This window comes from Dipodomys merriami, unplaced genomic scaffold, assembly GCF_024711535.1.
Source record: "Dipodomys merriami isolate MVZ:Mamm:240054 unplaced genomic scaffold, mDipMer1.0.p SCAF_508, whole genome shotgun sequence".
Classification (NCBI taxonomy): Eukaryota; Metazoa; Chordata; class Mammalia; order Rodentia; family Heteromyidae; genus Dipodomys; species Dipodomys merriami.
Window position 1 is genome coordinate 400,091 of NW_027206078.1, and position 23,945 is coordinate 424,035.

At 56.5% G+C, this 23,945-nt stretch overlaps 2 protein-coding genes across 3 annotated transcripts; one reads left to right on the plus strand and one right to left on the minus strand.

Annotated features, from left to right (window-relative positions):
* The first annotated feature begins 2,586 nt into the window (after positions 1 to 2,586).
* On the plus strand, positions 2,587 to 19,001 carry LOC138810734 (ADP-ribosylation factor 1). 2 transcript variants are annotated; one of them, XM_069997927.1, is made up of 5 exons: positions 2,587 to 2,661; positions 16,907 to 17,090; positions 17,177 to 17,287; positions 17,503 to 17,627; positions 17,725 to 19,001. In XM_069997927.1, the coding sequence occupies exons 2-5, from the start codon at positions 16,943 to 16,945 to the stop codon at positions 17,884 to 17,886; spliced, it is 546 nt and encodes a 181-aa protein (XP_069854028.1). In that variant the 5' UTR covers positions 2,587 to 2,661; positions 16,907 to 16,942; the 3' UTR covers positions 17,887 to 19,001. The 2 variants fall into 2 exon arrangements, with proteins under 2 accessions (XP_069854028.1, XP_069854029.1); XM_069997928.1 differs by lacking the exon at positions 2,587 to 2,661 and adding an exon at positions 3,321 to 3,409.
* Positions 19,002 to 19,391: 390 nt separating this feature from the next.
* On the minus strand, positions 19,392 to 23,133 carry LOC138810733 (multiple myeloma tumor-associated protein 2 homolog). The gene is made up of 7 exons (XM_069997926.1): positions 22,808 to 23,133; positions 21,921 to 21,966; positions 21,757 to 21,839; positions 21,301 to 21,373; positions 21,122 to 21,207; positions 20,720 to 20,851; positions 19,392 to 20,583 (listed from the first exon to the last, which is right to left on the minus strand). Exons 1-7 carry the CDS (start codon positions 23,050 to 23,052, stop codon positions 20,457 to 20,459), a joined length of 792 nt encoding a protein of 263 aa, XP_069854027.1. The 5' UTR covers positions 23,053 to 23,133; the 3' UTR covers positions 19,392 to 20,456.
* Positions 23,134 to 23,945: the final 812 nt, after the last annotated feature.

Consider the following 23,945-nt stretch of genomic DNA (forward strand, 5'->3'; position numbering starts at 1 on the left):
GTTTTTTTGTTTTGTTTTTTGTTTGCCAGTCCTGGGGCCTGGACTCCTGGCCTGGGCTCTCTGTCCCTGAGTCTCTCTGTGCTCAAGGCTAGCACTCTACCACTTGAGCCACAGCACAACTCCAGGCTTTTTCTGCGTATGTGGTGCTGAGGAATCAAACCCAGGGCTTCATGCATGCTAGGCCAGCACTCTACCACTGAGCCACCTTCCCAGCCCAATAATTTACATAGGGTACATGACTGAGAGAGGGTACAGTGTGATTTCAGTATCTATAGATAACCTATAATGTCAGATCCGTCCAACCTCTGGACCATCTCCTGCAGACACGGCCTTCTGAGGTTGGATCGCTGCCCTCCTGGGAAGGTCTGGTCGTCTGGAAGGTCTGGGGCCACGGGGGCCATGGAAGAGCTCACAGGCCTGTTCTGCCTTTTGCTTACGTGAACATGTGTTTCCAGGTACGAGAATAACCTCCACGCAGACCGCCCTCCTGGAGGAGTGCAGCCACGAGCAGGGACGGTGGATCGCGCCTCTTCTGGGAGCCTGGCAGTCCAGGCGCCCGTCCCGGGCCCGCGAGGCCCTTGTCCGGAGACGGTGCTGCCTCCGCTGTCCAGGCCCAGCGCCCAGGCTCGCAAGGGGACCCCGCTTACGTCCCGCGGGGGTGGGCTCGGAGGGCCCGGACGGCCGGGCCTCCCCTCCGGCTCCCCGCGGCCTCCCCCCCCCCCCCCCCCCCCCGCTCCCCGCGGCCTCCCCTGCGGCTCCCCGCGGCCTCCCCTGCGGCTCCCCGCGGCCTCCCCTGCGGCCCGGCCTCCCCTGCGGCTCCCCGCAGCCTCCCCTCCGGCTCCCCGCGGCCTCCCCTCCGGCTCCCCGCGGCCTCCCCTCCGGCTCCCCGCGGCCTCCCCTGCGGCCCGGCCTCCCCTGCGGCTCCCCGCAGCCTCCCCTCCGGCTCCCCGCGGCCTCCCCTCCGGCTCCCCGCGGCCTCCCCTCCGGCTCCCCGCGGCCTCCGCTCCGGCCCGGCCTCCCCTGCGGCTCCCCGCGGCCTCCCCTGCGGCTCCCCGCGGCCTCCCCTCCGGCCCGGCCTCCCCTGCGGCTCCCCGCGGCCTCCCCTCCGGCCCGGCCTCCCCTCCGGCTCCCCGCGGCCTCCCCTCCGGCTCCCCGCGGCCTCCCCTCCGGTTCCCCGCGGCCTCCCCTCCGGCCTGGCCTCCCCTCCGGCTCCCCGCGGCCTCCCCTCCGGCTCCCCGCGGCCTCCCCTCCGGCCCGGCCTCCCCTCCGGCTCCCCGCGGCCTCCCCTCCGGCCCGGCCTCCCCTGCGGCTCCCCGCGGCCTCCCCTCCGGCCCGGCCTCCCCTGCGGCTCCCCGCGGCCTCCCCTCCGGCTCCCCGCGGCCTCCCCTCCGGCCCGGCCTCCCCTGCGGCTCCCCGCGGCCTCCCCTCCGGCCCGGCCTCCCCTGCGGCTCCCCGCGGCCTCCCCTCCGGCCCGGCCTCCCCTGCGGCTCCCCGCGGCCTCCCCTCCGGTTCCCCGCGGCCTCCCCTCCGGCCCGGCCTCCCCTCCGGCTCCCCGCGGCCTCCCCTCCGGCTCCCCGCGGCCTCCCCTCCGGCTCCCCGCGGCCTCCCCTCCGGCCCGGCCTCCCCTGCGGCTCCCCGCGGCCTCCCCTCCGGTTCCCCGCGGCCTCCCCTCCGGCCCGGCCTCCCCTCCGGCTCCCCGCGGCCTCCCCTCCGGCTCCCCGCGGCCTCCCCTCCGGCTCCCCGCGGCCTCCCCTGCGGCTCCCCGCGGCCTCCCCTCCGGCTCCCCGCGGCCTCCCCTCCGGCTCCCCGCGGCCTCCCCTGCGGCTCCCCGCGGCCTCCCCTGCGGCTCCCCGCGGCCTCCCCTCCGGTTCCCCGCGGCCTCCCCTCCGGCCTGGCCTCCCCTCCGGTTCCCCGCGGCCTCCCCTCCGGCCTGGCCTCCCCTCCGGCTCCCCGCGGCCTCCCCTCCGGCTCCCCGCGGCCTCCCCTCCGGCTCCCCGCGGCCTCCCCTCCGGCTCCCCGCGGCCTCCCCTCCGGCCTGGCCTCCCCCCCGGCTCCCCGCGGCCTCCCCTCCGGCTCCCCGCGGCCTCCCCTCCGGCTCCCCGCGGCCTCCCCTCCGGCTCCCCGCGGCCTCCCGCCCCCGTCGGGCCGGCCAGGCGGCCCCTGGCTGCGGGCCGGCGCCCGACCTCCATCCCGAGCGCTCTGACTGAGCGGCCCCGGGCTCCTCGGGGGTCGGGCACGGCGGGGACCCGGCCCTTGGGACCCCGCGGGGGACGCCGTACGCTCCCGGGCTGACGGTCCTCCGCCTCCCGACTGCCGCGCCCGGGGCTCGCAGAACCGGGACGGGCCTCGGGCTCCGCGTCGGGGCCACGGGCGGGACGACCCGCCGAGGCACGTGCGCGCGCCCGCCCACCCGGAGGCCACGCCCACCCGGGCGCCCCTCCGGGGACCGGCGCGGGCCCGGGGGCGGGGCCTCTCCGGGTCCTCCCCTGCGGCCCTCTTGGAGCCAGTGCGCGTGCGCGGAGCGGGCCGAGGGCGGTCCAGCCGGTGTGCCCGCCCCTTTCCCGGCGTGCGCCGCGGCCGCAGGCGCTGACGTGGCTGCCGTCAGCGCCGCCATCTTGTGGGAGCGAAACCAACGCCTGGCTGGGAGCGGCTGCTGCTGAGGTGAGGCTGAGGGGCGAGCGGCCGCGGCGGCCGCGGGCTGCGCCGGCGGGGCGGCCGCGGGCTCGCGGGGGCTCCGGGGCGCGACCGGGGCCCGGGCGGCGCGGCCAGGCCCGCGTCGGGCCGCACGACCCCCTCCGCCCCGCAGTCGCCCGCAGCGGCCCGGGCCTCTCCCGCCAGCCCGCCGCCGCCGCCGCGGCCCGGAAGCCCCCGCCCGGCTCGGCGCCGCCCCGAGGCTCGCTGCCCGGTGCCCGGCGGGGGCGGCGGCGGCGGCGGGCCCGGGCCGCGGGGCCCCGAGCGGGGGACGGGCGAGCCCGCGCCTCGGCGCACGGCCCGGGCTCGGGGGTGGGGAAACTGAGGCGCGGGCCGGCCCGAGCCGGCGTCAAGGTCACGCGGGTCCCGAGGGCTTCCCGGCGGACGAGGGGGCCGCGCGGGGCGCCGCGCACGGCCCGCGGCGCGGCCGCCCCTCCCCGCGCCCCGGGGGACGGGCCTGGGGTCCGCGCCGCGGCGGCCGCCGGCCCCGTCCTCCCGGGCCGGTCCCTCCCGCGGACGCCGGCTCCCGCGCGCCGGAGCCTTTAACCCGACCGGCGTTGGTCACGGGGCCGCACTGCCGCCGGGCCTCCGCAGCACCGACCCCCTCCGTCCCGGGACTCTGGGCGGGCCGGGCCGGGCCGGCCTGCAGCCGCTGCCTGGCGCGATCCTGGAAGTCGCCGTGGAGAGGGCCTCACCGCAGCCGCTCAGCCCGCGAGCGGTCAGTTGGCAGTTCTTGTTTCCGAGCAAGTGATGAACAATTTTTCCTGCCAGCTGATGTTTTCTGCTGTGCGTGTGTGTGCGTGTGTGTGTGACTAGTGGGTCGCTGCGATGTGTGCGTCCCTCGCTGTGAACCAGTGTCTAACATGCGGAACTGAGTTCTCAGCAACACTGGTAGCAAGGATTGTGAGGGCTTGACACCAACAGTATTATTAACCCAGCCCCAAATGGAAAGGTGTTGCATGGTGTAGGTGCGGGCCACAAGTCTAGTTGGCCACAGGTGTGCTGTCTTCTTGCTATACAGGGTTTTTTGTTTAATACTGTTGGGCAGGGGGACATCTGTCACTTGTCCTCAGGTATCTTGTTGAAAATGAGACTGAATTCCTGGAACACTGCAATGTGTCTTGCCCTTGAGGCAGATAACAAAAGGGGTGTTGATGTAAACAGACCAGTGGGGGGGGGCGTGTAGCTCAGTGGTGAGGCACTTGTCTAGTATTCCGGCTCAAGCCTTAGCAACGGAGTGGAGTGTGTGCACACACAAAATATTTAAGGCGATTGGTGTGGGTAACACCTCACAGCTACTCATTGTGGAATAAAAGAAAAAAAAATGTGGGCTTTGTATGTAACTCAGTGGCAGAATGCTTGTTTGATATGTTCAAGGCCATTAGCTCTGTGCTCCTCAGTTCTGGTTTAAAAACATAGTCAGTGGGGAATGAGGGAGAAGAAAAAGGCAAAATGGAGAGGGAATAATTCCAAAATAGAGTACAGCCATGAAGAAAAATCATAGTGAAGGTATTCTCTGTGTTTCTTGCACAATATTGTGTGGAGAGGGTATTGGGCCATCTCCACCTACCCAGTGGCCTCTACCCTGTACCAGGCAGGGCTTGAAAGTACAGGGAAGGACATTTGGCTTTTGTTTTTAAAGGTAAAGTTAATATGGGCCACACTGTGAGTTGACCCCAAGTCATTTAACCATAGAGTAGACCAAACAAGAAAAACTTGTTGTTCAAGTTCATAGAATAGCACCGAACTGTGGTTAAAGAGGTGGATCGATTCTTCCTAACACCCTCCCCCCCTCACCCCCCCCTGCAGATTCTTCAAGTTAAATGTTGGACTGTTGTGTAGATTTAAATCTGCTCTTAGTCACAAGCTCTGCTTACCAAGCTTTTCTGAAAATTCCTCCAAGAGATACGGGTTTCCACTGAGCAGATGGTCAGACCCCAGCTGGCCTCAGCTTGCTGCGGCCTCCGTGGTGTGTCCTGTGTACTCTCATGGACAGTCTCTCCCTTTGGCCTTTTGCCTTCGTAAAATTAGGACAGTGAGAGGAAATAAAGTGCTTACCTGTTAGAGGTAGCTGGGAGAACTGCATAAAAAATCCTTTTTGTTGGGGTCTTTAGTTAGATAAGAACTTGTCATTTTGTGTGTGCTATAGCCAAACAAGATTTAAGGGCTGGGTGTTGTGGTTCATACCTGTAATCCCAGCTACTTGGGGGGCAGAGATTGCAGTGAGAAGCCAGCCCTAGCAGAAAGTTAGCTAGATAACCCTCCCCCATCTCACTCAAGCAAGGAGGAGGCTTAGTAATACCCCTCTGTGATCCTGTGATCCTAGCCACGAAGGAGATACAGGTAAGATGACCTCTGGCTGAAGCCTGTCCTGAGCAAAAAGTAAACTGCCTGAAAAACAAAGCAAAAAAAGGGTGGAGAGCATAATGCCAACTCCTGCCTTAGATCCAAACTATAGTACTAAAAAGGAAAAATTGAACTTGCCTGCTAGGAGGCAAAGGATGGATGCTTGGGTGAGTGGGGGCATTGGGATTCTCAGGCAAATGCCTGAGAATATATATGCCTGTTGTGATAGTTATAAATGCTTTGAGGTGCCATTGTAGCGCCTGGGTAGCTGTATCTCTTTTGGGAAGTAGTTCAGCATTCTCAGGTGGGTCAGATGGCTTGATTTGTTGGTAAACTAGTTGTATAGCTTAATACAGATACACCCAAGTTCTTTATTCTCAGGAGGATCTTAGGTGTTCACCTAGAGTTCTGTCAACCCCAGCTTGCTACAAGTATAGAGGAGTTGTGAGGCTACCTGTTTAGGACACCACTGACCTACTGATCCTGTTTTTTAGTTTTCACTTAGAGAGGGCAGCCTACTGGTAATCAATGACAGGAAAGAGTGGCACTTTTTTTTTTTGGCCAGTCCTGGGGCCTGAACTCGCTCTATCACTTGAGGTACAGCATCACTTCCGGCTTTTTCTGCTTATGTGGTGCTGAGGAATTGAACCCAGGGCTTCATGCATGCAAGGCAAACGCTCTACCACTGAGCTACCTTCCCAGCCCCTAGATTATATTTTAACTTAGATTATGTTCTTTTTTTTTTTTTTTGTCAGTTGTGGGACTTGAACTCTGGGTTTGGGCGCTGTCCCTCAGCTCTTCAGCTCAAGGCGAGCGGTCTACCACTTGAGCCACAGCACCGCACTTATATTTTAAATGTCATATCTTTTAACATTTTTGGTGGTGAAATTTTCCGCGAAATGTTTGCAGCCTTTATAGCCTTTCTTTACAACATCTAAATATTTACAACCTTTCTTCATAGCATTTCTCTTCTTTTGGTATGGTAGCAGATTCTGAAAATTATTGGGAATGAGCAATTTATTTTGTCAGTCATGGGGCTTGCTCAGACTGGGTGCTATCCTTGAGCTCATTTGCTCATGACTAGCACTCCAACACTTTGAACTATAGCACCAATTCCAGTTTTCTGGTGGTTAATTGGAGATAAGAACTTCATGGATCTTACTGCCTCTGCTGGCTTTGAACCATGATCCTCAGATCTCATCCTGGATAGGATTACAGGTGTGAGCCACCAGTACCCCGTTTCTGAAATGTATTGTTACTGTTGGCATACACCTTGTCTCCCCTGGTGTTTGAACCTGTGGGGGTGTTGGATTTTTCCTTTCAGGGATTTGTTTCAGTGTGTGTGTGTTTCCACGTTGTTACAGGCTCAAGAATTTTCAGGCTGAGCCATGCTTGTGTATAGTTTAAAATGGTGCCATGTTCATTATTGACCCAAAAGGTTTTTCCTGGTAGACTGTCTTTTTCTTTCTTTCTTTCTTTCTTTCTTTTTTTTTTTTTTTTTTGGTCAGTCGTGGGACTTGAACTCTGGGCCTGGGCACTGTCCCTCAGCTCTTCAGCTCAAGGTGAGCATTCTACCACTTGAGCTATAGCACCACTTCCGGTTTTCTGGTGGTTTATTGGAGATAAGAGTTTCACGGACTTTCCTGCCCAGGCTGGCTTTGAACCACGATCCTCAGATCTCAGCCTCCTGAGTAGCTAGGATTACAGGCGTGAGCCACAGGTGCCCGGCCTAGACTGTCTTTAGAAATAGTATATCTGCAGGTTTATATGGTCTTTTTGATACCAAGAGCATGGTAAATATTCTTTCGCTATCACTTTCTCCTCTGATAATGAGTCACTTGTGAGAAGTGTAGTGGGAGAAGATGGGGTAGGAGGTCCCACATAGTGTGATGCGTAAGCTGCATTGCTGATGGAGCATCTGTGCAAGAAGGCAAGAATGTCTCCTGATAGGGGACACTGGAGCAGAGATATGATAGAACAAGGGAGAACCCAGAGGCTTCTCAGTGGTCTGAAAGAATTGGAGAAAGGACCCTGAAGTGGGTGGGTATGAAGTGTGGATTTGGAGGCTGCCTGTGAACAGCGCGTGAGGGTGACATACCTGCTAGCAAGTGACCTTGGTCCCTGAAGCAGCTGTGTCGTCCCTAGAAAAGGTCCTTTACATGTTGTGGGAGCCCTGGCAGGTTGGGTGGCAGCGTTGACACTTGATGGCAGCAGCAGGAATGCATTTGGTTAGCTTTGATGGCGCTGGAAGCTCATATTGTGATGTTCTCCCTTGTCTGTGACAAGGGTAAGCTTTTTTGGGGTACAGTTTTAACAGGTGCTCTGAGCAACTATCTTACAAGTCAGGAGCAATCCTGTCTTGTTCTCTTCAGAAACTTAGCAAGAGTTATTTTCTGTTCCTAGGGGGAAATGTCATCTCATAGTGGTTCAGTAGCCTTGTTAGTGCACCGCTCCAGCCACCTTCTCTTGAGGCTGGGCCAGCACTGAAATGCAAGTTTCAGTAGAAGTCACTTCCCTTTATCTCCTTGTGACAGTTTTCGGGCAGCCTCATGGGGTTTTCTACAGTTGTGCGTGTCAGCTGGTCAGGTTGACTCAAAGCACTAGACTGTTGCAATGCAAAGGGGGAGGGAGTGGTGGGAAGCGTTCAGAGTTCTAGCATGAAGAACTGGGGGAAGTTGCTTGGGTATTGCATGTTTGAGAGGGTGGGTGGAGAAGTTGGAGGTGGAAGCCTGAGGTCATCATCTGTCGGACCTCCTCACCCTGCAGAGAAAGGGAGAGTGGGGCGGGGGCAGGTATCTGGAAACCAGGGGCAAGATATTAACAGATGAATATTTGAAAGGAAGGCTTTCCTGACACAGGCTGCCGGAGATCTGGAGCGTGTCCAGAAGAACACAAAGTTCAGTGAGGACAAGTGCTCTCTGGAACTGGAGGTGGAGCTGTCCCTGTCCCTCTGAGTGTCTACCTGGTGTGATGATCCTGAGCTGAGGGAACCTATTGACAGCTCCTCTTCCACACACACTTTTCTCTTCCTTTCCAAAAGCAGGTCTATGAGTGGTTTGAGGAAAATCCACAGGGAGTTTTACTTTATGAAAGCACCACCAGCCAATAGCTGTTCTAGGGTGGGAAAGGGGCCCTAGGACACTGGGTCCCTCAACTCCATACTTGTGCAGGGAAGAAGGCTCATTGTGTTTTGAAGGAAGCACATAGTTGAGCTAGCAAAGCTAAATTGGTGTGATTTCCCTCACAAGAGAAATTTGTCTTGTTTACTAGGACTGTTCCTATTAAGCCCAAGCATAGTGGTGGTGTGTGGACGGGCAGTAAATTGGTAGATAACTTGGCCTGCCCCTCTCTGAAAGCACCAAGGCAGAGACCTTGCAGGTCATTATTACTGCAGCCAAGAGGCCTCTTAATGAGGCTTGTGACGTGTATTAGGAGCAATATGGTCTTAGTTGTCCTCTCTCAGTTCCATTCCATGGTGTTAAGTTCCATCTTCTGTGGAGAATAATTCCACTACAGAACGAACACTGTCCATGTGTCTGAGAAGATAAGGACCAGCCTGGGGCCTACCAAAGAGTCAAGGTTCTGGTCACAGGGTAAGCAGGGCACTTCCCTGAAAATACCAGAGTGACCCCATGCTGATGATCCTGGGCCTGCAGAGTGGATGAGGTATGAAGGTTGCTGACCAGACTAGTGACAAGGTCCATAGTGCAGTGCTGGGCTGGACTGGGCCACTCTCCCCTGACGTCTGGGTACTTTCTCACCTGCATCTTTGTGAAGTTACTCTGGTTTTTGCCAATTTCAGTTTATTTGGGGGTGGATGCCTGTTTGTGTTTCTTTGTGTGTAGAAACAAGCCATGACCTCCCACATGGCTAGGTAGCTCAGAGGTACACCACCAGCCCCAGATTTTTGTTGGTCTTTTTTCCCCCACTGGTGGGATTCCAGACTTAATTTACATTTGCAGGTAAAAATTGTCTTGATAACATTAGGGCCTAGGCTCTGCTGCTGCACAGATGCAGGACCCAGACTCCCCGACAACAGAAGGGAAGGGAAGGAAGTGTGGGTTTTATTCGAAAAGGCCCTTGTGTCCAGTAACACATCCAAGTTCTGTTACTGAAAGAACAGAGCATGACTTTGAACAACAACCTGCATCTGTCTCAAGGATGTATGCAGAGATATGGAGTAAGATGCTCCTGCCGTGTGCCCTAGAACAAGTCACCACAAGTCCCAAAGTTGCGTTTCTCCTGAATTCCTTCTTATAGCTCCAATCAGAAGTCATGCAATTCAAAGAACTGCCCACCTAGATTTCATGGGCTGTTTGAAGTTAAGTTAAAAAATAGTAACAAGCCAGGTGCTGGTGGCTCTTGCCTGAAATCCTAGCTACTCAGGAGAATGAGATCTGAGGATTGCAGTTTGAAGCTAGCTTAGGCAGGAAGGTCCGTGAGACTCTTATCTCAATCACCAGAAAACCGGAAGTAGAGCTGTGGCTCAAGTGGTAGAGCTATTGCCTTGAACAAAAAAAGGTCAGGGACAGTGCCTAGACCAGGAGTTCAGTGAGTAAAAATACAGTGAAATGAATAAAATAGTAAAGAAAATATGAATAAGGAGAAATACAAAAATGCAATTAGTGGACAAAGCTCTTTGACAACAGTTACTATAAACCTAAAACTCAGCTGACATGAGTGAAACTCATTTTTGTCAGCACACAAACTTAAGAATTCATCTGAAGTTATAGGTTTGCAAAGAGTGAATTTAAATTTCACTCATCACCTCACTGACAATAGATCTGGTAGGTAATGCCACTGCCTTAACACACCACCTCTGAGGAGGCGGCCTGCAGAGCAGATGTGTGTGAGGGCTGAGCCGAGCCTGAGACTTGGGGTGGGCCTTTTATGGCTTCAGATCTGTGCAGACTGCCTTTGGTGCCTCACGAGTCCCTGGAGACACCTTGAGAGCAATTCTAGAGTGCTCTTGTGGGTTCTCTGTCATGTTCCTTCGCCCCTTGATTGGATCCACAGAGTCGTGGGCTAGCCCTAGGCACAGGCTGGTTGAGTCATGCTTCTGTCACAGGCCGAGGCCTACACTTTTCAGGTGTGCCTGTCGGTTCCCATTATCAGCACATTCTGTTTTTCTCTTAGATTTTGTGAAATAGTGATAAAGCATAGTGGAAATAGTTGCAGAAAAATGTCAAACATAGAAGCGTCAAATGTTTGGCTGAGCTGCATATGATGAGCTGAGATTTTATGAGTAACCAAGCTCCATCCTATGTAGCACAAAAAAACTGTACACAGATGTTAACATGTAAATTGAATCCCATATGAAAGTAGAGGAGTCCTTTAAGTTACAGACCTTTTATTTTGGAAAGGAATAAGGCTTTTACATAAAAGATAGTCCGGGCATCTTGTGTCTTTTTTTCCCTGTTGGGAAACAATTGCTCTTTGCTAAGAATCTTTTTTTTTGCCAGTCAGTTTTGGGGTTTGAGCTCTGGGCCTGGGTGCCACTTCTGGCCTTTTATGAGTAGTTTATTGGAGATAAGAGTATCATTGACTTTTCTGCCAGGGCTGCCTTTGAACCCTGATCCTCAGATCTTACCTCCTGAGTTGCTAGGATTACAAGTGCGAGCTACTAGAACCTGGCTTAAAAACCATCTCCTTCCCACCCCCTCCCCCCCCCCCCACGCTTGGGTTCATGCCTGTAATCCTAGCTTCTCAGGAAGCTGAGGCCTGGAGGATCATGTTTTGTTGGCAGAAAAGTCTTCAAGATTTCATCTCTAACCAAAAAAATTCTGGGCTGGAGGCATGGCTCAAGTAGTAGAGTACTAGCCATTAATTTAAAAAGCCCATGGAGCCGGGCACTGGTGGCTCACGCCTGTAATCCTAGCTACTCAGGAGGCTGAGATCTGAGGATCGAGGTTCAAAGACAGCCCGGGCAGGAAAGACCACGAGACTCCTATCTCCAATAAACCACCAGAAAACCGGAAGTGGCGCGGTAGCTCAAGTGGTAGAGTGCTCGCTTTGAGCTGAAGAGCTGAGGGACAGCGCCCAGGCCCAGAGTTCAAGCCCCACGACCGACAAAAAAAAAAAAAAAAAGCCCATGGAGACTATGAGGCTCTGAGTTCAATCGCTCAGTATTGGGGCTTGAACTCAGGTGATTGTTGGCAAGCACTCTGCTACTTGAATCACACCCTCAGTCTTTTTGCTTTTAGTGTTTGTGTTTCTTGTATAGTCTGGATGCCCTGCTACCTTCATAACAATACTTACCTTTTTTTTTTTTTTTTTTTTTGTGCAGTCCTGGAGCTTGAACTGAGGGCTTGGGCATTATCCCTTAGCTTTTTTTTTTGGGGGGGGGGGTCTGGTCGTGGGCCTGAACTCTGGGCCTGGACGCTGTCCCTCAGCTCAAGGCTAGCACTCTACCACTTGAGCCACCGCGCTGCTTCCGGCCTTTTTTTTTTTTCTGCTTATGTGGTGCTGAGGAATCAAACCCAGGGTCTCATGTATGCAAGGCAAATGCTCTACCACTGAACCACCTTCCTAGCCCTCTCTTAGCTTTTTTGCTCCAGGCTAGTAGTATACCACTTGAGTCACAGCACCACTACTTCTGGCTTTTTGGTGGTTAAATGGAGATGAAAGTCTCATGGACTTTCCTGCCCAGGCTGGCTTCAAACAGAGATCCTCAGCTCTCAGCTTCCTGAGTTAACTAGGATTATGGGCCAGCCAAGTGCATCTGCTTAATTCTTTTACCTTAATGTCTTGAGTAGATCAGATTATGGACATTCACCACTCCTGGCTTTTTGTGTGTTTGTTTTGTGCTAGTATTTGCACTTGAATTCAGAGCTTCTCATTCCCCATTGGCGCTATTACTCGAAGTTGGTGCTCTACCACTTGACCTACACCTCTATTTCTAGCTTTTTGCTGGCTAGTTGGAGATAAATCCTCTGTATTTGTCTGCTTAGGCTGGCTTTGAATGGAGATCCTCAGATCTCAACTCTCTTAGTAGCAAAAGCAACCAGCACCCAGCTTGGCAAAATATTGCCATACATAAGTTCTCTCAGAATATCTTTAAATTAGTTAATTTTTCTCGTTAGACATGAAAGCTGAAATTATGAGCTATTGATTTACTACGTATAAATCAGTGTAAATTTAGAAGTCCATTAATTTACACTGTACTGAATTTGTTCATAATAAAACCTAAAAAACAGGAAAACAAAGAAACTCCTTAATGTCATCAGTTTCTCATTCAAGTAGGATGTGTGTGAACCCTGTTCCCAAGGACCGAGGACCCTGTTAGCAGCTAGAAACAGGAGACGTGTCTTACTAGAGAAATTCTGTCACACTGGCACTAACATTTTGAGGACTAAGCTCGAGTGACCGGTATCATGGAGACTGTATCCCAGGAAGGCCCACAGAGCCCTGTGGAGGAAGGGTAACATCTAGGATAAGGCCACCCCACGCTGGTGCCCTGCTTCTTACCACGCACGGTTTTCCTGAAGGAGCTTTCTTGTCCCAAGGTGAAGTCTGAGTACCCTGCTGCCGGGCCTTACCTGGACGCTTGTCACCCTTCCTGAGGCACCCCTCTGTGGTTGGGGCACAGACCACACAGACAGAAGACTCTTAGGGAAGTCTAGTTTCACTGCTTCCTCCTAGAGTAATGCGGCAGAACCTGAAGAACAGGTTTACCTTCTGCGCAGGATTCTGGTGGAGGAAAGGTGAGCCACTGTTAGGCTAGGATCCACTGTTGTACCACTGGGTTTTTCTACCACTATGGAGTCCTCTTGGATTTGGGCCTGTTGCTGAAACAGTAGGTGGTGCTTGGAACCCACTGGAAGTCTAGGCGCCAAGGCTGGAAACCCTGACCACCATCTACTTTGGATTGCTGGGTGGGCCTCGGTGCTAGTAGGCTTAACCTGAGACTTGATTGAGGTTCATCCCATCCTGGCCCTCTCCAAATGGTGTGGCCATTCTGCCTTTTGGAGAGCTAGGCTGTGGTCACTGTGCTTTTCACAGCCTTTCTGTCTATGGGACTGTGGCCTAGACCTGCACATTAGGGGATGGGACACCCTTGCCAGACTACATCAGGCTCCAGTGGACTTTTTTTTTTTGTCATGGGGATTGAACTCGGTCTGGGTGCTGTCACTCAGCAATTTCAGCTTAAGGCTAGTGCTCTACCACTGAGCCACCTTCCCAGCCCCTCCAGTAGACTTTTTTTTTTTTTTTTTGTCGGTCATGGGGCTTGAACTCTGGGCCTGGGCACTGTCCCTCAGCTCTTCAGCACAAGGCGAGCGCTCTACCACCTGAGCTATAGCACCACTTCCGGTGTTCTAGTGGTTTTTATTGTAGATAGGAGTCTCGTGGTCTTTCCTGCCCGGGCTGTCTTTGAACCTCGATCCTCATATCTCAGCCTCCTGAGTAGTTAGGATTACAGGTGTGAGCCACCGGTGCCCGGCTTCCAGCAGACTTTTATAGGCAGTGATGTACTCATGTAGCTACTCCCTGTTTTCCCTGCTGTTGTGTATGGGGCCCTGTAGGAGTTGAGAACCCTTTCCCCTCAGTTATGCATATTTTGGTTCATGTTTTTGCAGCATGTAAAAATGAAGGAAGCCATCCAAGAATTCCTCTGTCACAGTATCCCTAGCACCACCAGTAGATTTTTCTTGTTTCTCCATTGACATCTACTTGAGATTTGTGGATTTAGAAAGTGAGGATGGTACTGGGCACTGGTGGCTCACGCCTGTCATCCCAGCTACTCAGGAGGCTGAGATCTGAGGATTGTGGTTCAAAGCCAGCTGGGGCAGGAAAGTCCTTGAGACTCTTACCTCCAAACAACCACCAGAAAACCGAAGTGGTGCTGTAGCTCACGTGGTAGAGCGTTATCCTTGAGCTGAAGAGCGCAGGGACAGCGCCTAAGCCCAGAGTTCAAGCCCCATGACCAACAACAAAAAAGAGCATGGTGGTGCTGGGAATGTGGCTCAGTGATAGAGTGCTTGCCTAGCATTCATGAAGACCTGGGTTCTACTCCTCAGTACCACATACACAGAAAAAGCCAGAAGTGGCACTGTGGCTCACATGGTAGAGTGCTAGCCTTGAGCAAAGGCAGCTCAGGGACCATGCCCTGGCCCTGAGTTCAAGCCCCAGGACTGGAAAAGAAGAAAAAAGAAAGGGAGGGAGGGAGGACGGCCTTTACTGCTTCTGTGCCCAGCAGCGACTAACTGTCGAGGTTGTGTGGACATGGGCGTGCTTAGCAGGGTTGCTTCCTGACTTGTTTGCTTGATTTGGTTTGGTTTGGAATACATTTTGAGAGAGTGATTGTGTGCACACCTGCTTGTATTAGGCTTGAGTTTTTACTCATACATACCTCTTGGCTGTCCTTCACGCTGCAGTCCATCTAGTGCTGCCTGCCCCTCTGCATTATCATCTTTGGCTCCTCCTTTTGCCTGGTGCCAGGGTCCGCATGGGAACTGTGTATAAGAGGTAAGGCCTTGTGATGCTGAAATTCTTACTGTAGCTGGTAGGATTACAGATTAAAGGCTGGCTATAGTCTCCGAATTTTAAGAGCCTGTTGTACACTGGTTCTGTCAGTATGGCAGCCATGCATGTCTGTCTGGAGCATGAAGGAACCTTGTCTCTGTAGTGTGCTTGCTTTCCTGTCTTTTTCCCCTTTATGGCCTAAGCTGTATTCAAACTCTGGGTTCTGTGTTAGCCTCTCAGGTGCTAGCATTGGATTATAATGGTTTTCCTTTTGTATCTGTTTTTGTCTGGTTCTGCTTTCATTTTGAACTTTTGTAGTGTGAACAGATTGCCTCATTTTCCCCCTTTGTTTCAGTATCTTATTTTGTGGACACTGTATCTTTTAATAATAATCTTTTGTTTTCTCTTACAAGAACATGTTCCCTGTCTTGCCTGTTTTCCTCCAAATCCCCCCCCCCTTTGCTTGTTGGAGTCTTATATTTGAGACTCTTGAAGAGGTGAGGGGCTAGGCTAGGCTTTTGGGGATGGTGCTTATATTCAGTGGGGTGTTCTGGGAGGTTCTGTCTTGTGACCTCTTCTGTGTGTTTCCCTGGTGCCTCTCACCCCACAAAAGCACTGCTGGATTCCATCCATGGTCTAGATGTTCAGACTTTCCATCTGGCTGGATATTGGTAACCATTTTTCTGGGAGCCTCAAGCAAAGTGTGCATGTAAGAGGCCTTTGGTGCTGAAATGACTGTTTATCCTACCTAATTCCTAATTAGTAGGACTTTGAAGGGGGAATGTGTGGGTCTCAAGGGTCTCCCTTTTCTCCCCAGTGGATGGTGAATTCAGGGTACACTGGGAAATAATCTACTATGTTCTACAGAAACTTTGTCCTCTGTACCTGGGAGCTTGGCTGTCTCCAGAAAGAGGGCCATGATAACTTGAGACCTAGTGTAATGTTTTGAATGTGATACTGTGAAATGAGAAAGAACCGTGTCCAGAAAGCACTGGGTCTCTGGTCACATCTGGGGAAATGTATACAGATCATCCAGGCATCAAGAAATGAGATTTGATTTCTCTGCATTGACCGCAGTTGGAGGTAACCCATTAGAAGGCTACTGCATAGCATTCACCTTGTTGTAATGTTAGAAGAGGAGGGATGGTGAGGAGTGAGTGGGGCCTTGGGCGGGAGGCCTCTTGCTGCAGGTTCACTGGAGGAGTGACTCCTAAATACTCTTGGCTGGCATATAGGCTATGGTCAGAATGCCCCCCATTTGGTCTGTGAGAAGTTGGACTTGAGTACAGTAATGTTAGGTAGTTTCACAAGGCTCTAACCTCCTGGACAGATGAGTGCCTCATAAAGAAGGGCCTTGGGGAGTGGTTCTTAACAACTCTGAAGACACCAGATTCCTTCCCTGCAGAGGACAGAACACCATCAGACATCCACCCTCCCAGGCCACGGCCTCATTATTGATAGACCACCTGGTGTGTGATCTTCTGTCATGGCAGCACAGAAGGCACACTGATAACTTTTTGAAGGCTACAAGACTTCCATTGGTTATGTTTAAAATTAGGTGCTAGCAGTCTGACTTTTCTATCATTCATCATTTTAGAAAGTGATGAAAGCCCCTGTTTGGACAGAATGAAAGTGCCCACCATATGGTTACACCAGGGCCTAGTGTCTGATTTTCAGAGGCCCTGTCAGCCTCAGACCAGGCTCTGATGAACTGGTGATAGCTGACGTGATTGATGCCCAGCATTTCTGGTCTGCTAGTTGATGGACACGAGTCAGCGTGTGAGCCCATGCAGGAAGGAGTGTGCCCTGTATGCATACTCTTCACAAAGGGTAGTGGGGGCTTCTTATTGTACCTCATGGGGCCCTGGCTCTTTGGGTTGCCTGGCATGGATGGCATGATGCCACAGTGCTTCTTGGGCTTGCTCTGGGCTGCACTACAGTCAGGATATTTTAGAAACACTGGGTCTGAGTCTGCACTGTGACGTGTTCTCCATTCCTGGGCACCCCAGGAATGCTGGGAGCACCCCCCCTCGCACCCCCTCTGTTCTCTAGGTGTGATTCCTTGTTGCTTGCTGGTACACTGGAAAAGCTATTTCATGTAGAGGTCTCACATGTCTCCAGAAAGCACTGTTTTCAGACAGCACATGAGCCATTGTGCCCAAGCATGGATGTGGTTAAGTCCTGCAGCTTGCTAAATGCAGGGCCAGTGAATTGAGGAGGCTCTGTGCCACAGGACCTAGGCGGCCAGGTGGGCTCTTCAAGTTCCTTGGTGAAGGGCATTTGTGTTACACATTCATTCCTCTGTGGGATTTTAGAAGGGACCGAGGAGTCCAGGGTGGATAGGTTGATTTGCCACAGGGTTCATACTAGCAGCACAAAACATTCTTGGGATACCTTGCTTCCCCAGGTCTCTGGCCAGTGTCGCCTCCACCTGTCCACAAGCATGGGGAATATCTTTGCAAACCTCTTCAAGGGCCTTTTTGGCAAAAAAGAGATGCGCATCCTCATGGTGGGCCTGGATGCTGCCGGAAAGACGACAATTCTGTACAAACTGAAGCTGGGGGAGATCGTGACCACCATCCCCACCATAGGTGAGAAGCTGAGCTGAGACCGCGGCCGGGTGGGGCTGGGCCTGGTTGGAGGCGCAGAGGGTCCTCAGCTGCAACCCTGCCCCCAGGTTTCAACGTGGAGACTGTGGAGTACAAGAACATCAGCTTCACTGTGTGGGATGTGGGTGGCCAGGACAAGATCCGGCCGCTGTGGCGCCACTACTTCCAGAACACCCAAGGTAATGGGACAGCCCTCGTTGTAGACCTCTACTACCGGGCTCCTTCCAAGGCCTAGCCTCTGCTCAGGTCCCATGGCCTTGCTAACTGCAAGTCAAGGCCCCACAGAGCCAGGCCAGGAAGAACAGCTGTAATCTCGGGATTGGGGCCATGGCCTGTGGGGTGGGTGGGTGGGTGGGTGGTGTCGAGCTTAGGCAGTCACATGGCTCCCTTGCAGGCTTGATCTTCGTGGTGGACAGCAACGACAGAGAGCGTGTCAATGAGGCCCGTGAAGAGCTCATGCGGATGCTGGCGGAGGATGAGCTCCGGGATGCTGTCCTCCTGGTGTTTGCCAACAAGCAGGTAGGTGCCAGCAGGGTCCTCCCTCACGGCACCCAGGTCAGGGAGGGGGAGGACAGCTTGCTGGTGGCCCTTGTTGCTGATCCACCCTTCCCCTCAGGACCTCCCCAATGCCATGAATGCTGCTGAAATCACAGACAAGCTGGGGCTGCACTCGCTACGCCACAGGAACTGGTACATTCAGGCCACCTGTGCCACCAGCGGGGACGGGCTCTATGAAGGACTGGACTGGCTGTCCAATCAGCTCCGGAACCAGAAGTGAACCAGAACTCCCCTTCCCCCTCACTTCCTCCTCTCCGCCCTCCGCTTTCCTCTCATGTGGCAAACGTGCGACCCTGTGGTCCTGAGTGCCAGAAGCTGTCTCCATGGGTTGGTCACAGTGCGCACCGCACCGTGCTGTGCGTGTGCAGACGCAGCCTGCAGCCAGGTTTTTATTTAATGTAAATAGTTTCTGTTTCCACTGAGGCAGTTTCTGGTACTCCTATGCAATATTACTCAGCTTTTTTATTGTAAAGAGAATCAACTTACGGTCAGTACTGAGAAGAGATTTGGACATGTGGGCACCTGGTCTCCAGGAGCCAGTGGGTGTAGATCAGTATCGGAATCCATTTGGTGGTTGGTTTTTAACCTGAACTCAGTGCATTTTTTAAAATTGTTAAAAATACAAGCAGAACACTTGAACACATAGAAGGGAGACTATGCCTAGTGTAGGTTTTTGCAGTAACCGCCTGAATGCTTGGTCCATCAGATCAGCTAGCTGTTCCCCTGTGGAACAGGAGAGACGGTGACAAACGAACCACCATCGCGCTGCATGGTCACAGTAGAGCCCCCGTGACTCGCCTGTCTGTGGATCACCTGCATTCCATAGCCTTGTGCTTGTACTCGTGCTCACACGGTCACCAAGGGGCTGGCAGGGGCCGGGGCAGGGCCTCATCCTTGATGGGCCTGTGGCCTAGCAGCCGCCCGCGTTCCCAGTTCTGGCGCCTGCTCCGAGTACCGGCTGGAGGCCTGGGTCTAGCCAGCAGGAGTCTGCAAGCTGGGAGTCGGCCCACTCCAGACCCAGTCCCAGAGCACCCCATCTCCATGTGTGAAGTAGCTTCCTCCCTCAGCCTGCAAGGGTCCGATTTGCCATCGAAAAAGACGACCTCTACTTTTTTTTCTTTTGTATTTTGATAAACACTGAAGAAGCTGGAGCTGTTAAATTTATCTTGAGAAAACCTCAGAACTGGTTTATTTGGTGTCGTGGAACCTCTTACCGCTTTCAATACACAATTAGTAATCAACTGTTTTGTATACTTGTTTTCAGTTTTCATTTCAACAAGCACTGTAATTATAGCTATTAGAATAAAGTCTCAACTATTTCATGGGCTTGTCAGTGGGTCACTGTCACTGCCAGGAGGCTGCCTGCTGGGAAGGAAGCAGAGGCCGATAGGGCCTTCCCCATAGAGAGCAGGTGGCTGGTCTCCAGGCCTGGACTTTTCCCCTCATACATATGTACATGGAGAAGACAGCACACTACACTTCCAGAGGAAAGGGTGTAGGAGTCTTGAGTGCTGTGGGGCCTTGGCCCCTGTGTGGTCCCCGACCCTGTGCACACATGCATGCCCACCAATGGCATGGCCACCAGCAGGTCAGAGTACCTCCCTGTCCCTCCACCACCTTTCCCCCAGCCAGGACAGTCTAAAGTAAGGGCAGTCTCCACTGAAGGCAGCCACATGCAGAGTGTAGGCCAGGGTGCACGCCATAGTCTAGTGGACACTGAGGGTCTGCCTGGGCCACAGCATTTATAATTTCAAGTCAGAAGCAAAAGAATTCAACAATAAATACACCATTACAGATACAGCCACACAGCCTGTTTTCCATTCACTATGCCCAGGCCCCCACGAACCCAGGGTACCTCTCTGTTAACTGCCCAGTCCACTGTTTCAGGCAGGGGCCGGCTGGGACTGTATGTTGAGGGGGGAGGGGGTGCACCCGCGAGCTGAGCCCAGCCCCTAGGCGCTTCAAGCCCACCACCCTTCCAGGCTCAACCTGGACCGCCTGGCCTTTGAAAAGGCAGCTCCTGTGGATAGGCTTTTATTTTTCAGATGAGTACAAGATGAAGGCTTGCTCTGGTCATACAAGATGTAGCAGGAATCACTACAAGACATCAGAAGTTACTGAGGAGGTGGTTCCAGGCTAGCCTTGGGCAAGAATGCTCACAAGACTTCATCTCAACAAACACAGGTGCCTGTCACTCCAGCTACGCAGGAAACATAAGACTGTCTCAGAAATTACTAGAGCAAAAAGGCTCAAAGCATGGCTCAGCTCAAGCTAGAGTACCTGTCTAGAAAGCATGAAGCTAAGTTCAAACCTCATACTATACCCCACCCCACAAGTCCCTTCCAGGCTAAGACTGTCCAGTACGTAGGAGACTACCGCCTGAGCCCAGGCCTCTTACCCTTCCACATTCCCCTGCCACTACGAGGTAATGCGCTACTTTCGAAATACATTTATTTAAGTACAAAGTGAATGAAAAGCAACCATGCTCGGTTACGGCTCTTGGGCCTGGACTGCTGCAAGCAGACAGCAGTCTGTAGTGTGCAGGGCCCCTCAGTTAGCGCCACCCTCAAGGGGAGTCTGCAGGGACCCAGGTCAAAAGGAACCTGGAGAAGTTTCCCCAAGCAACACCACCTGTCCCTCGGCAGTCAATCCCCCAAAACCCACAGGTGTGGTGCAGGGCATTCCAGGCAGCAGCCCCTGCTCTGCCTGCACAGAGCCTCCCCATGGCAGGTCAGCAGGTAACCAAGCACAAAGCAGCCAGCCAGGGCTCTGGCGGGTATCAGTCCGCACTCAGTCATCTGAGCCTCTGCTCGGCCGTCTGTGGGGTGGGCTCTTTCTGCAGCCCCCGCTAGGCCCCCGTTTCCTTCTCTTACAGCTGGGGGAAGAGGAGTCCGAATCGTGGCGCCGGCGTCTGGGCCTTGGAGACAAGGACAGTGAGACAATTAGGAAGGGCGTTGAGCAGCACTTGCGGGGCCATGCCCTGAGAGCGGCCCAGCACCCTGCTCAGGCCCGCTGACTACAGCCCTTTCTACTTGAGCTGCGCTTGTGCCTACCGAGTGGGAGAGGGAGAGGAGGAGGAAACCTCAGCATCCTTCCTGTGTTCTTTGTCTTTCTTCTTCTTATGCTTCTTATGTTTCTTCTTCTTTTTCTTTTTTTCCTTCTTGCTTTTCTTGTGGCTCTCGGCACTGCAAGAGGAAATGGCTAGCCTTAGCCTCCTGCCCTCCAGGGAGGACCGGTCAGGGCCTCGGTGGGGCCGTGGCTCCCGTGTTGAGTGGAGGCTCAGCACGAGCCCACGCTCACCAGGGCCTCGGTGGGGCCGTGGCTCCCGTGTTGAGTGGAGGCTCAGCACGAGCCCACGCTCACCAGGCTGCGCAAGGCCTGGTGGGCAGGGGACGCACGTGGAGCACTCCATTCCCCGGGAGGAAGCCGGGACGGAGCCAGCCCGGTCCTCTTACCCGGGGTCGGCCTTGTCTTCCACGCGCGGCTTCCTTTTGGCGGCGGCTGGAGAAGTAGCTCGGCTGCTGCTGTCCGTGCGGTGGTGCTGCGGGAGAAGGGGCGTGGTGGGGAGGGCGAAGGGGCGCGGGGAGTCCCGCCCGGCCCCCCGGGGAACTCAGGGGGTCCCGGCGCCGGTTACCGTGAACACCGACAGCCCCAGCTTGGCGGCTTCCTTGTCCTCCCGGGACAGCGCTACACGGCCCGCGGAGCCACTGCGGCGAGAAGGCAGTGAGGGCGGCCACAGGGCGGCGCCCCCGCGTGCCCCGTCCCGCATGCCCCGCACCTCGTGCTGCCCCGCCCCCGCGTGCCCCGCACCTCGTGCTGCCCCGCCCCCGCGTGCCCCGTCCCGCATGCCCCGCCCCCGCGTGCCCTCCCCGCATGCCCTGCCCACGTGCCCTGCCCCTCCCCGCGCCCCGCCCCCGCACCTCGTGCTGCCCCGCCCCCGCGTGCCCCGTCCCGCATGCCCCGCACCTCGTGCTGCCCCGTCCCGCATGCCCCGCACCTCGTGCTGCCCCGCCCCCGCGTGCCCCGTCCCGCATGCCCCGCCCCCGCGTGCCCCGCACCTCGTGCTGCCCCGCCCCCGCGTGCCCCGCACCTCGTGCTGCCCAGCCCCACGAGCCGGTCGACGCCTTTCTCCTCCGGGTCGCCGCCCTCTCGCTTGCAGATCTCCACGAAGTCCTGCGGGGAGGAAGAGACCAGAGAGGCTCGGCCGGCCCCGCGCCCCGCCCGCCCGCCCGCCCGCGCCCGTCCTCCACTGACCTCCTTGCTCAGGCCGGTGGGCTGCTTCCTCACGTTCTTGTAGCCGCTGCGGAGGAGGGGGGCGTCAGCCGCGCGGGGCCCCGCCCGCCCCCGGCCCGGCCCCGGCCCCCATCCCCGGCCCCCATCCCCGGCCCCGTCCCTGCTCCGGCCCATCCCCGGCCCCGTCCCCGCTCCGGCCCCCATCCCCGGCCCCGTCCCCGCCCGCCCCCGGCCCGGCCCCGGCCCCGCTCCGGCCCATCCCCGGCCCCGTCCCCGCCCGCCCCCGGCCCGGCCCCGGCCCCCATCCCCGGCCCCGTCCCCGGCCCCGTCCCCGCTCCGGCCCATCCCCGGCCCCGTCCCCGCTCCGGCCCATCCCCGGCCCCGTCCCCGCTCCGGCCCATCCCCGGCCCCGTCCCTGCTCCGGCCCATCCCCGGCCCCGTCCCCGCTCCGGCCCATCCCCGGCCCCGTCCCCGCTCCGGCCCATCCCCGGCCCCGTCCCCGCCCGCCCCCGGCCCGGCCCCGGCCCCGCTCCGGCCCATCCCCGGCCCCGTCCCCGCTCCGGCCCCCATCCCCGGCCCGCTCCGGCCCCCATCCCCGGCCCCGTCCCCGCTCCGGCCCCCATCCCCGGCCCCGTCCCCGCTCCGGCCCCCATCCCCGGCCCCGCTCCGGCCCCCATCCCCGGCCCCGGCCCCGCTCCGGCCCCCATCCCCGGCCCCGCTCCGGCCCCCATCCCCGGCCCCGCTCCGGCCCGCTCCGGCCCCCATCCCCGGCCCCGCTCCGGCCCCCATCCCCGGCCCCGCTCCGGCCCCGCTCCGGCCCCCATCCCCGGCCCCGTCCCTGCTCCGGCCCCCATCCCCGGCCCCGCTCCGGCCCCGCTCCGGCCCCGCTCCGGCCCGCGGACACTCACAGCGCGGCCAGCAGCGCCTCCCGCTCGGCCTCGCGCACGGCCGCCAGCTCCTCCTCGCGGCTCGGCCCCGCGCACGGCGCGCGGCCCTTGGCGTACCAGGTGAGGTCGCGGCCCTTCTGCCAGCGGCCCACGGGCGCCATCAGCGAGTTCCCCAGGTAGTTCTCCCGCTGCTTGTCGGTCTTCACGTCCTCCCAGTTAAACTGGTCCTGCCCGCCGCGCACGCCGCCGCGGCTGGACCCGAACATGGCGCCGGACACGACGCGAACCCCGGCGCCGGCGCCCGCACAGCCCCGGGCCCACGGCGCGGCCCTGAATGGGCGGCGTGACGTGACCGCCGCGCCTGCGCACCGCTCTACCAGCCGCCGTCCGCGACTGCGCAGCGCGTCACCCGTACTTCCTCCTCCCCCAGGTCCGACCCCACCCTCCTTCCGGCCCGGCCGGCTCCTGGTCCCCGGGCGCCGTCCCCGAGCCCGGGCCGCCGGTGCCCGGGCCGCCGGGCGGGAGGACCACCGCTATTCCCGGAGCAGCGGCAGGCCCGGCCAGCCGGGCGCCAGGAGGCTGAACGGTGGGCCTGCCTGCATCCCCAGACGCACAGAGCGTTAGAGGCCGAGGGCCTGCCTCCAGAAGGCTCTGGACTCAAACCGGCAGGAAAGAAAAGGGGGAAGCGCGGGCAAAGAGAAGCCCCCATGGCGGTCATCCGCGCATGGCGACACTGGTCTGGACGGCTTCTAACCAGAGCCCTGCGGGCGCCCATTTCGGGTAGCCTTTAGGTGCATAGTGCCTCCAGGACTCGTCGTTTCACCCGGGGGAGACCAGAAAATGTGAATTGTTTCTCCATTACACATTGCAGTCAGTATGGAGGGGTGTGCTGGAAAGGGGTGTGTCTGCTTTCTTAAGAGTATTCAGTAGAGCTCAATCTTGCAGTTCCGGCTCCAGCGGCACCCAGCAGCCCTTGTTAGACTGAATGTGTCCTACATACACTTCAAATTCATGTTGAAAAATAGTCTCTCCAGGTAAAATACCTGGAAGGAGATGAAATAAGGAAGCAGAGCGTCATGAATGAGATCAGTGCATGTATAAAAGGCTCCTAGCTACTCGGGAGGCTGAGATATGGAGGACCAGAGGGTCATGGTTCGAG

What these genes read in the sequence shown, in the direction of transcription:
- LOC138810733 (XM_069997926.1), bottom strand. Translation starts at nt 23,052, where the DNA reads ATGTTCGGGTCCAGCCGCGGCGGCGTGCGCGGCGGGCAGGACCAGTTT. An exon ending in GTGGGGCTGGGCAGCACGAG is followed by an intron (nt 21,374 to 21,756) that starts GTGCGGGGCACG and finishes TTCTCGCCGCAG; the next exon opens with TGGCTCCGCGGGCCGTGTAG. An exon ending in TGGGGCTGTCGGTGTTCACG is followed by an intron (nt 21,208 to 21,300) that starts GTAACCGGCGCC and finishes CTTCTCCCGCAG; the next exon opens with CACCACCGCACGGACAGCAG.
- LOC138810734 (XM_069997927.1), top strand. Translation starts at nt 16,943, where the DNA reads ATGGGGAATATCTTTGCAAACCTCTTCAAGGGCCTTTTTGGCAAAAAA. An exon ending in GACCACCATCCCCACCATAG is followed by an intron (nt 17,091 to 17,176) that starts GTGAGAAGCTGA and finishes CCCTGCCCCCAG; the next exon opens with GTTTCAACGTGGAGACTGTG. An exon ending in CTACTTCCAGAACACCCAAG is followed by an intron (nt 17,288 to 17,502) that starts GTAATGGGACAG and finishes GCTCCCTTGCAG; the next exon opens with GCTTGATCTTCGTGGTGGAC.